General features: G+C 33.9%; 1 protein-coding gene and 1 pseudogene across 1 annotated transcript; both read right to left on the minus strand.

Annotated features, from left to right (window-relative positions):
- Positions 1–3,641: 3,641 nt before the first annotated feature.
- LOC116849679 lies at positions 3,642–4,912 on the minus strand (annotated as a pseudogene).
- A 3,346-nt stretch (positions 4,913–8,258) lies between these two features.
- LOC116849678 (cytochrome P450 9e2-like) lies at positions 8,259–11,010 on the minus strand. The gene has a single exon (XM_032827055.1). The coding sequence runs from the start codon at positions 10,784–10,786 to the stop codon at positions 9,233–9,235; it is 1,554 nt and encodes a 517-aa protein (XP_032682946.1). The 5' UTR covers positions 10,787–11,010; the 3' UTR covers positions 8,259–9,232.
- Positions 11,011–12,464: the final 1,454 nt, after the last annotated feature.

The raw sequence follows: 12,464 nt of genomic DNA on the forward strand, positions 1-12,464 counted from the left end.
GAGATCCCTTTTGGTCAACGCGAGGGCTGGATTTCGCGGACACGACGCGCGGGATTTCGGTACAACTCTCGTAACCTGACTGACCTAACAAATACGCGTGTATTCGCAGGAGGAAAAGAGGTAAATGAAAAGAGCTACCGACAATTATTTTCTGCTTTAAGGTGGATACTTACAAAACAGATGTCAAAAATGTCAATGACATATATTAGAAAGAATTTTATGGTATAAATTATTATAGGATTTTCTGGAACAGATCGGCATTCCGCAGTAATTCACAAAAATTCTTTCATTTCAACGCAGAACGAAGAGAAATAATTAATTAAAGAATCTGTCATTGCGATCGTCGATAACGACAAATAGATAAACTGCTAACAGAAATATTGCCGTGTATGCTCTTGAATGAAGGCATGCATATAGGGGGGATATGTTTTGTAATTTTTATATATTTTAATTAGTGCATTTTACATGAAATTATAGATTGTTCTCTTCTATTATAAAAACCGTATTTATAGACGTTAGTCCAATGACATCAAACCTCGTGATCTATTGTGGAATCGTTCAGAAAGGATTCAAATCCATAGATGTCTATATTAACTAGATTGCTAATAGGCTATCTAAAAACATAGCACGGCTTGCGTTCGACAGAGTTTCCGGTGTATGCGATAAATTGATCGCTACCACGACATATTTCCACTACTGTTTAGTCATAAAATTTTTTTGTTGAAAATGTGCAGAGCAAATAACGTCCAATACTACAATCTATTTTTAATATAATAATCTATTTTTTCGTTGCGACATTTTTTGATACAATAAAATGCTGGCATTTTTGGTTTTACGACAATTATTTAATGGCCACGCTGACTCACATTGTACGTTGTAAGATACTTACACAAGTGACACGCGTCACACACGCAGGACCGCCGCCATTTTCTCGCATACAACCGGAAACCTTATGTGACGCAAGTCCGAAGTCTTAGTTAGCAATTTAGTTTAGTATAGACATCTGTGTTTAAATCAGAATTATTTCACACACAATTCTTCGTTTCTCGTCCTATTATAGATATGTGTAATGTGCAAGAAACTCTCGACATCTCGCAAAGAAGCAAAAAATCAAGTCGGAAGAAAGCGGATAAAAAAGTCTCGTGTCGTGACCAAAGGTGACCACTATCGTTTGTCTCGATCGGTTTTGAGAAGATTCTACAATAGACTAAACAAAAGGAAAGCAATACAGACAGAATTGCGATCGGAAACTCACTGGTCTAACACTCACGTTTCCGATCGGGAGTCGTAAATACAAGTAGAGCTCGATTCTTTTACTTGTTCTTTTAACAAATAACAGATAATCATGTTTTCTTTCTAACAAATATTTGGGGGGTGAGATATTACTATCCAAACTAGAATGAATAATATAAAAGGTATAACATGAGTAAATAATATCATCACTTAGTTATTAAAGTAGAATCATGAAGAAACACAGTTATATTTATTGATTATAATCATATATATAATATTATATATTATACTTTTATATATAAATATATATAATATAGAAATATAATAAAAATATCAAATATAAATATTTAATATTTTTTAATACTAAATACATTTAATACTAAATACATTTTTACATTTTAAGTATTTTTTCTTTCAATGTATGATTTAACATTATATATAGTACATTTCATTATATATAGTATAGCATATTTCTTTAACCTCAAGCACTCGAGAAATAAATAGTCGCTTTATCATCCTTATGACTTCATACTTTTCTTTTATCTGAAATTGTTTATTCCATATGAAATTTCAGTAATATGTGAAATTTGAATCACAATTTTATTCATCACAACTTTATTTAAAAAATTGTCTTATTTTTTCTGTATTGCAGTATCTTTATAATATCACTAAATCGAAGAGGTTTTATTACTATATGTGAGAGAGAAGAATACTTTTAATTATGAGATACATAAAGTATTTTTCTTTACATTTATTAATATTCTTCCTTGCATAGGGAAAACCAGGTCTAAATGGCGCCAGGAGTATATTGCTTTTGTGCTTTTATAATATCTTGAGAGAGATAGTGGACACTTACAATCACAAAATTTTGTTTAGAAAATTCTATTTAGAATATAAATACTTTTCTTTGAGTTTTTTGCTCTTATTAAAATTGGAATAATATTTCATTTAAAAAATAGAAAAAAATTGATTTAGCAAAGTAAATTTTTGAATCTCTTGAAATTTTATTAATATTAGATTTCCGGGTTTGAGCTGTGTGGGTTTATCTTTGTTTGATTTCAACGTTTCGCGAACATTTCAGTCCGCTTCATCAGGGAGAAACGACCCGATTTATTAATATTCTCTATCGTGAGAGAATAAAGTTAAGTGACGTTGGCCATAATTAATTATCTCTCTAACAGAAACCCCGTAACTAATAATCAAGATACAAATTTTATATATGGCTTTCTGTACATGTGACGTTACTACGTTACTGGACAATTGAAATCAGTATCAAAGCAAGATAGCCATGTTGCAGCATATTTGTAGTTTAATTACAGAACAAAACATACGATTAACAGGATGAACACTAACCATAGAAAAATATTACTTTTATGTTTGTTACTTTACATGTTTGTACTACCAGACACAACAATTATTTATCTGAAAATTTGTGCCTTCGAGATTCTAAAATATGGGGTAATTAGTCCCGGTCTATCTTGCACTGCTAAAAGAAAATGTAATTAAAAAGTCAAGAAAATACAGAATACCATAAAACAAAAATCCGACAACAGCTCTTTAAAGTACACACTTTATCTTGAATTTAAAAAAGGAAAAATATCCGTACGATTTTTCACGGACTAATACTCATTAAAATTTACATGTTCGCAATTTTTTAATGTTATATTTCTCTTAAACAGAAAATATTAATATTCAAGACAAATTTTATTATATTAATATTCAAGACAAATTTTACTATATGATAATAATTTAAATTTAACTGTGTCATGCATACCATTTATATATGAATCTTCAACCGTTACTCATACCATTTATATGTAATTCTAATCAATCAATAAAAATTCCGCTATAGCTTCTGCGTGCGGTTTACATTGTTAACTGCGACGGTGCGATGAGGCTTTTTCTCCGGCATCACTTTCAGCCAGAAACCTTCCACCAGAAATTTTCGCAAAAATTTTTTTGATCGGCGTGCGTTGTTAAGATATATATAAACATTTTACTATTAAGTAAACAAGATAACGATAATGATAATACAAAACCTGCATTGGCGATTGCAATTGTATTTGTCATCAACTTGTAAAATTGAAATCTAAATATGGCATCTTTATCAACGCATAAAATTGGCGATTAAAACAGAATTGCGAAGTCGTGGATGTTTGCGCGACGAACTTACTTATCAAGTGTACTGATTTCGCCTGCTGATCATACGCGAAACGAGAATAAAACGAAGAAGCCAAAGAGTGAAACAACGTGTGTGCCGTTTGACACTGAACGACCGACTGCTATCACTCGACATGGCTTTCGTCGTATATATGCGTTATAACTTACTGCTTACGCAATCGAGAACTGCATTCGAACCTTTAGGATATTACTAATGCAAAAATCAATTTTACAAGTTGATAAAAAACACAATTGCAATCGCCAATGTAGGTTTTGTATTATCATTATCGTTATCTTATTTGCTTAATAGCATATAAAATGTTCATGTTTATCTTAACAACGCACGCCGACCAAAAATATTTTTATTAAGTAACTCTGATCAAAGTAGATATTTTGTATACATTTTTGCACACAAAAAATAATGTCACCGGCCAAATATCTCTATTATGTTAGGTTTTAAAGTTGACTTTTATTTTTAAAATGAGAAATCAGTGATTTAAAGAAAAAATAGGAATAATTAATCGTTTAAACTTGACCTTTCTTCACGGTGTAGGATTTCACGCCAGGCAGCAACTCAAAATCCTTTTTGTATAATCTGTCTAACAATATGGCAATCGGATGCATCCTGAGGGCCTCGTTCATCACAGCGTCCAAGTATTCCATGTTGTTGACCATGTCATACGACGACTCGCCATTCGTGTCGTCCAGGATCTGGTCGATTTCGTTCTGCAGTCTCTTTTGAATATCCTGGTTAACAGCAATTTCACGCAGCAAAACACGTCAAGGTAGTGTCGAAGCCGCCGAAGAAAAAACTGAAGGGCTGGCTAGTCATGTCAGTGATAGTTAGATCTTCTCTACCTTCTTTCTTTCCTCTACTTTCCATCATCAATTGTAGCATGTCCAGCCGAACGATACCCTGTTTTTCCCTGGTCTTGATGGTGGTTTTCACGAGGTCCTGGAAGAATTTCGCGATCTCCGTGCGAATTATCTTCAATTTGAATATCTTCGCCAGCCACGGTAGGATTCTATATATGTAGAATTTCATGGCCATGACAATGTTAAAAGTGGCTTCTCTGCCGTACACATAGAAAAGATTTTTACGCATGGAATCGACGCTGACGCCGAAGGCGTAGATGGCGATCACGTTGTTGGTATACCTCGTGAAGATGTCCTTCATCCCCATTACCCTTTGCTCCGTCGGCAATTCCGCCACGAATTTACCGAAATCAGTGGCGCAATCCGACATCAATTTGACCATACCTTTTATCTTGCTGGACGTGAAAGCCGGGCTCAGCACAGCCCGCACCTCTCTCCATCTGTCATCTTGTAGAGAGAACAGGTTGTTGGAGAACATTGGATCTTGATTTTCCTCAACGAAAGTACCGTGATTCGGAAACATTTCGAAATTCTTCAGTGCAATGGACTTGATTAGCTCAGGGTCACGCAGTATCATTATCGGCCTAGTTAAATCGTACATGCCAATATACTTGGCCTTGGGATTCACGTCGTACAGTTCCATGAGATTTAGCCTATATTTTAATAATATTTTGAATTAATAAATGAAGACATATGCGAGCTTAACATATCCCAGGGAGAAAAGTTACGTCGATTCGATGTCTACCAGACGTCTACATGAAACGTCTATTTACCATCTACGTCTAGTCTAGATTAAGATCTATATCGATCTAAATCTATATAGACTAAGATCTATATCGTCCACGTTTCGATGTCTAATAGACCGTCATTTCGATGTCTTATCGATGTTAACTTTAGACGGCCGTGAAGAAGAATAGACATCGAATCGATGTCTTTTAGACGCTTTAGATGTCTAATAGATCGATGCGATGTTTATTTAACTGTTATTTTTCCCTGAGTAAAAGCCCAGTAAAAAATGATTTATTGATCGACGTCGAAAAGACGTTGAATCAACGCCAAAATCGTCAAATAGACGTCGATTCGACGTCAATCGATAAATCATTTTTCACTGGGTTGTTTCATAAAAAAAACTAATTCCTAATTTTCTTCATATCTTATAACTGCTAGAAACCGAAGATTGTCAAACATACTCTAAAACTTTCGCGAATCCGCCTCGATAATTTCGAATCCGAAGTGGTCACGCATTCATCCTGACTGCGTTGCTTAACCTGACGATTGAACGGCACGTGATGATTCCAATGACTCCAACAACGTTCTTACAATTTATGCTTATAAAATGTATACTTATAGTATTCACAGTATATTATAACGTACCTAGCAAACACACCTATCTGTTAATTCGCCTATCTATTTTATTTAATATCTCTAAAGTTTATGTAGTTATTTGCAAAATGATTTTGATCATTCCTTCCATTTTAATGTTTTTCGAGTAATCTGACATTCCTATCTTTGTAATACTATAATTGAAACGGCAATCTAAAAAAAAACTGACGTCTCCATTTAGAATAAATTTTTTATGCAAAACGCGCGCGATCCCAGTGAAAAATGACTTATCGATCGACGTCTTTCCGACATCGATCAATAAGTCATTTCTCACTGGGATAGCGATTACAAGCTAAAATTTAAAAGACAGTAGAGCAACTCGTTACTTTTATATAAAAGAAAAAATCTTTACGTTTTACTAAAAAACAATGACCTAAAATGTATTAATTTTATTAATGAATATATTAAGTATAACTTATTTATTAATAAAATATTAAGAAATTTATAGAAAGAAAAGAATATTGTAGTAAGTTTATTGTGATATATCATATTAAAGGGTATGTCCAGTGTAGCGGTCTTCAGTAAATATTCTGTGTATCTCAAGTCAAATCTCTAGTAAAAATGAAAACATTTTTACGCGTAAAGCAAAAGATATATATTAGACGTCGATTCAATATCGAATAGATGTCTAGAGAGATTGTAAATAATCGACAAAATAAAATCCCGAAATTTTGTCGAAAACTCTATTTTAATGGTCAATATATTATGAATGGATTCTAAAACATTAAAATTTATTCAAACAGAAGACGTCTAAATTGCCATTTTTCTAGATGTGCATTTACAGGGTGCGACGTCAAAATCTGGACAAATTATACATTTTTTCCAAACATATTTTTTATTGCAAAAACGAAAAGGTTTACAAAATTTGTTTAACCACATTGTTTGTAAGACCATAAAGAACACATTTACTCAATGATGCGACGTTTGGATGTCTGGACTTGTTCGTGACCCTTTCAACTACGCTCCATAGAAGTCCAAAGGATTCAAATCTGGGCTGTTGGGAGGCTAGAATTCTTTCGATCAAAACATGTTGGCGTTGTCCGACAACCAATTTTGCACCAAATGACTTGTGTGGGCGGGCGCATCGTCCTGCTGGAAAACATACGGCTTTCCAGACGACACAGTTTCCATCCACGGCTTCACTACATTTGTCAGAACACGCAAATAAACTTCTTTTGTGACATTTTCCCTTTTGTTAAAGAAATGCGGTGGCATGACATCACCCTCACAGGATACAACACCTAGCACGTGAACATTCGCCGGAAATTCTTCTCCGATTCATTGTACTTTGCGATGACATCATACATAGTCGATCTTGGGTACCCGAAGAACCGAATGATTTCTGTCGCCGAGCGCCCAGCGCGAACACTTTCGATAATCGCGGCTCTTCGGTTATACTCCGCACTTGGTTTCAAAATTGCGACTGTTTCGAGGTTATGATGGTTTAGTACATGCGTCAAACTATTTGAACGCTAATCGCGACATCTACCAGTGGTATAGAACGGCGAGAATTTCAAATTGAATTTTGTCCGGATTTTGGCGCCGCACCCTGTAGACTAGACGTAACTTAGATTTCTCCGATATCGGTTAGATGTCGATCGACTTCAGCGTTCTCGCTGGGATGTTCCTTAGAAATACATAAAATGGACGTCTTTAAAACGTACAAAAGTCAACGTATTTTGTACATCCACTAATGTACGTAATTAAAACGTCCATATTAGGTCCATGGACATTGGAACTAAATAAAAATCAAAATTGGACGTCCATTGGACGTCGTGTGCTGTCTGGGATGACTGTTTAACATACACGTCAATTTTTTCTTAACAAACGAAGAAAAACTGCCTCATAAATAGCAAAAATAGTTTAATAAAGATAAAGTATGTAGGAAAGTATATATAGGCAAGTATATATAGCTTTTTTCATGTTTGGCGAAATTAGCTCGCATACAAATAATTATAAAATTATAAAATTATAATCAGATTATAAAATTATTATGATTATATTGTTACTTTATATCACTATGTTATTATCAAAATAGAGTCACGAGGAAGCATATTTATATATAATGATAAAAATCACTGAGTTATATCCTGAGGCAAGAGATATTAATCGGTGAATACTAATGACATATTTATTTAAACTATATGTTTAATAAATAATATTTTTCTAAATGAAAGATATACATTTTCTAGAAATTTTAGCAGCAACGGTTTATTCTATATAAATAAAAGAATTTAAGCTTAAGTAAAAAGGTTACTAGTATACTCATCGTATATTTATTAAATATTTCTTAATATTTATTAATATTAAGTATTTATTATTATTTTAATATTTAATATAATACTATGAACATATAAAAAATATAATATAATATTATATATATCATCTTTTTTCATAGAGAATATATATCATATGGAAACATATAAAACTGATCGTCCCGTATGAAATTTTAGTAATATGCGTAATTCGAATATTTATCACATCTTCATTTAAAATTATCTTGTTCCTTCAATATTGCAATGTCTTCATAATATCATAAATCGAAGAGAATTTATTATTTATATGTGTGAGAGAGGAAAATATTTTTAATAATGAAATATACAGAGTATTTTTCTTCGCATTTATTAACATTCTTCTTCGTATAAGAGAAATCGGGGCTAGATGATGCCAGGGATACGTTGTTCCTACGTTTCTTATAGAATTTATCTCGAGAGAGAATAATGGATACAAAATCATAAAATGTTTAGATAACATTTAGAAACATTTAGAATATAAGTATTTTCCTCTGAGTTTTTTCACTCTCATAAAAATTGAAATAATATCTCAGTTAAACAATAGAAAAAAATGGATACAGTAACAAAATAACTTTTCAATTCTTTTGAAATTTTGTATTAATATTTTTCATCGGGAATACAGTAAGCAACGTTAGCTCATAATTAAGGTCAAAAGCAGAAAAGCTATAGAAACCTCCCGCAGAAACCCAATAATTATTAAACTAATCAAGATACAAACTTTATATAAGTATTTTCGTGTATACGAGCTTACACTAGAGCACTGAATCGCTGGTATCAAGGCCAGATAGCCACGCTGCTACATATTTTAGTTAATACAAAACAAAATATACGATTAGTACGATTATAGTGGCTATTAATACCTAGATAAATATTATCTCTATCGTGGTTGTACAGTCAGTTAAAAATTATTTATTTAAGAAATTGTGTCTTCGAAATTTTCAAATATGTAGTATATCTAGTCTCACACTGTTGAAAAAAAATGTGACATAAAAAAATTAAGAAAATACAGAATGCCATAATAAGAAATCCAACAATAGCTCCTTAAACACTATACCTACAAACAAAACAAAATAACATGTTCGTACAATGATTTTTCACGGAGTAATGGTCATTAAAATTTTAGATATTTTTGCCCATAACTTTTTATGTTATACTTCTCTTGAATAGAGTATATTAATATTTAGAATGGATTTTATTTCGCAATTAACAATGTTACCTATATCATTTACATATGAATCTAACATATGAATCTAACATATGAATCAACAAAAATTCCCCTACAGTTCCTATGCGCCGTTAATATTGTTAACTGCGACCGTGCGATAGGGCTTTTCCCTCGGCATCACTTTCAGCCAGAAACCTCCCTTAGCCTTCATATTGAAGCCGTCATTGGCCAACTTGAGTGGTATGCGCGTCTTCTTACAAGGTAGTAAATCGCAACGTGCCAGCAGATGAAAGAGTAACACCTTCGTTTCCAACAGAGCGAATCGATTACCTATGCACATCCTGGGGCCTGCGCCGAATGGTAGATAAACTCCTGTGTTGAGAATATATTTCTTTTGCTCGCCTAGAAACCGTTCGGGGTTAAATTTGTCAGGCTCCTCGAAGTATTTTGGATCATGGTGGAATCCGTAAATGGGTATCCAAATGCCATGACCTTTCTTCACGGTGTAGGGCTTTACGCCTGGTAACGTTGGCGGCAACTCAAAATCTCTCTTGCATACTCTGTCAAACGCTACGGCGACCGGGTACATCCTGAGAGTCTCGCTCACTACAGCGTCCAAGTATTCCATGTTGTTGACCACATCATACGGCGACTCGCCATTTGTGTGCTCCAGGACCTGGTCGATTTCGTTCTGCAATTTCTTTTGAATATCTTGGTTAACTGCGATTTCATGCGCGGCAAAACACATCAACGTCGAGGTACTGTCGAAACCGCCGAAGAAAAAGCTAAAGGCCTGGCTAGTCATGTCAGTGATAGTTAGATCTTTTCTACCTTCCTTCTTTCCTCTACTTTCCATCATCAGTTGCAACATGTCCGGCCGCACGATACCCTGCTCGTCCCTGGTCTTGATAGTGGTTTCCACAAGTTCCCGGAAAAAGTTCGCGATCTCCGTACGAATGAATTTCAGTTTGAGTATTTTTGCCAGCCACGGCAGACTTCTGAATATATATATTTTTAGGAAGGCGATACTATCGAAAGTAGTCGCCTCTCTGCCGTACACGTAAAAGGGATTCTTCGGGTTACGCATGGAATCGACGCTGACTCCAAAAGCACAAGTAGCGATCACGTCGTTGGTGTATCTCGTGAAGATGTCCTTCATCTCCATCACTCTTTGTTCTGGTGGCAATTCCGCCACGAATTTACCGAAATCGTTGGCGCAGTCCGACATCAACTTGAACATGCCCTTCATCTTGCTGGACGTGAAGGCCGGACTCAACACAGCCCGCACTTGTCGCCACGTATCATCTTGCAGGGAAAACAGATTATTGGAGAACAGCTGGTCCTGATCCTCCTGGATAAAGACTCGATGATTAGGAAACATTTCGAAGTTCTTCACTGTAATGGATTTGATGAGCTCACTGTCACGCAGGACCACCACTGGCTTGGTTAAGTCGTACAAGCCGGTATATTTGGCTTCGGGATGCACGTCGTACAGATTCTTCACGAGCGCAGCTATTGGTTGCAGGCGCAACATCGGCGCTCCCATATTGCCTACCAAGGGTAGCGGCCTAATATGCGGGATGTTATGATTCTTGAACAAGTTCAGATCCTTGAAGAGGAAATAATAAAGGCCCAGAGCGCCGGCTACCACCGACAAGACGAGTATATATACCATGTTTATCAAATTTTCCCACTAATCCAAATATAGCACATTTATTAGCGCGTAAAATTGTGAATTAAAACGGAATTGCAGAGTCGTGGATGTTTACACGACGAACTTACTTAATCAAGTGTTCTGATTTCGCGCGCTGATTATGCGCGAAAAGAGAATACAACGATGGAGCGAAAGAGCGGAGTAACGATGTCGTCGACACTCAACGACCAACTGCTATCATGCGGCGCAGCTTTCGCCGTATATGTGTGTCAGAACTCACTGCTTACGCAATCGAGAGACACTCTCGAACTTCTGAGATATTACTAGTGCAAAGATCAGTTGCACAAGTTGATGAAAAACAATAATCGCCAATGTAGGTTTCGCATTATTATTATCATTATCTTGTTTGCTTAATAGCATGTAAGATCAGTATATCTTAACAATGCAGGCCCAAAAAATGTTTGTTAATTCTAATCGTTGTTAATTTGTTTAACTTTAATCAAATTATTTTGTATAGATTTTTGCTTACAAACAACATTGTCACCGGTTAAATGGTTCTATCACGTTAGGTTTTAAATTTGCTTTGAATTTTAAATTGAAAAATCAGCGATTTAAAGAGAAATGTCGAATAATAAATTGTTTATCGTCAATTAATTATTAAAGAGAGATAAGTGTTTGATATACATATTGATTCCTTACAGTAAGTAGTAGAAGAAAAGAAAATTGTCACAAATTGCAAGAGAATTTGTTTATTAAAAATACAGTGTATATGAAAAAATAGACACTTTTTTAGAAATTTAGCGAAATCAATAAGAATAAAAAGGCGGATTACAATGTTATGGATTCCATTCTCTTTGTAATAATTTTTGATTGAAATTTTACTAAAAAATATACAAAAAAGTACAGTTAAAAAATAGTTGATAAAAAAATTTGTTAGAATAAATGACATTTTATTAAACTTTAATATAAAAACCGGGGTAAACGAAATATAAATGTTGCAATGTAATCTATTAAATAAGAAAGAAATTGAAAAACAAACTTTTCTCCCATACTAAAATTTAAGAATTTTCCTTCTTACTTACCCTTCATCATTTCTTCGGCTGGTCAACTTCTTACTTGTCCTTCATCATTTGGAGCATATCCGGATCGTTGGCAATAAGAGCGTAGTCGAAAACTTATTCGTCGAATATTCTTCGAACAGGAATAGAAATCTCTATTCTTATTTAGTTCGCATGTCGTCCCTGTTTATTGGAGTTGGTTATCGACTCCGGTTATCTCTTCATAAGCATACTGATATGAATAATCAACTCGAAAAATGTCGATAACGTAAAAATAATCGTCATTAAAACGAGTTTGCTATCATTTTGGACTTCTTATAAATGTAGTCCTTATATAAATGTGTACTGCTTTGTTTCATCATATTTAACGGAAAACCTTTTATATATATATATATATATATATATATATATATATATATATATATATATATATATATATATATCTCTTTTTTTTTAATATACCTAATAGTAGATAAATCTACTAAAAGTAAACTTTACAAATTATATATTACCCAGTAAACACAGTTTCTAACAGTAATATAACTTAGAAGTTAAAAGTAATATTACATCTGTTACATTCTATACAACATAACAGTAATATAACATGTTATTTATAAATAATATTGAGACGGTTACATTTA

This window comes from Odontomachus brunneus, unplaced genomic scaffold (genome assembly GCF_010583005.1).
Source record: "Odontomachus brunneus isolate Ranch 3 - 2012 unplaced genomic scaffold, Obru_v1 Obru_scaffold_124, whole genome shotgun sequence".
Lineage (NCBI taxonomy): Eukaryota > Metazoa > Arthropoda > Insecta > Hymenoptera > Formicidae > Odontomachus > Odontomachus brunneus.

Excerpts from the sequence above, each read along its gene's own strand:
- LOC116849678 (XM_032827055.1), bottom strand. The coding sequence starts at position 10,786 with ATGGTATATATACTCGTCTTGTCGGTGGTAGCCGGCGCTCTGGGCCTT.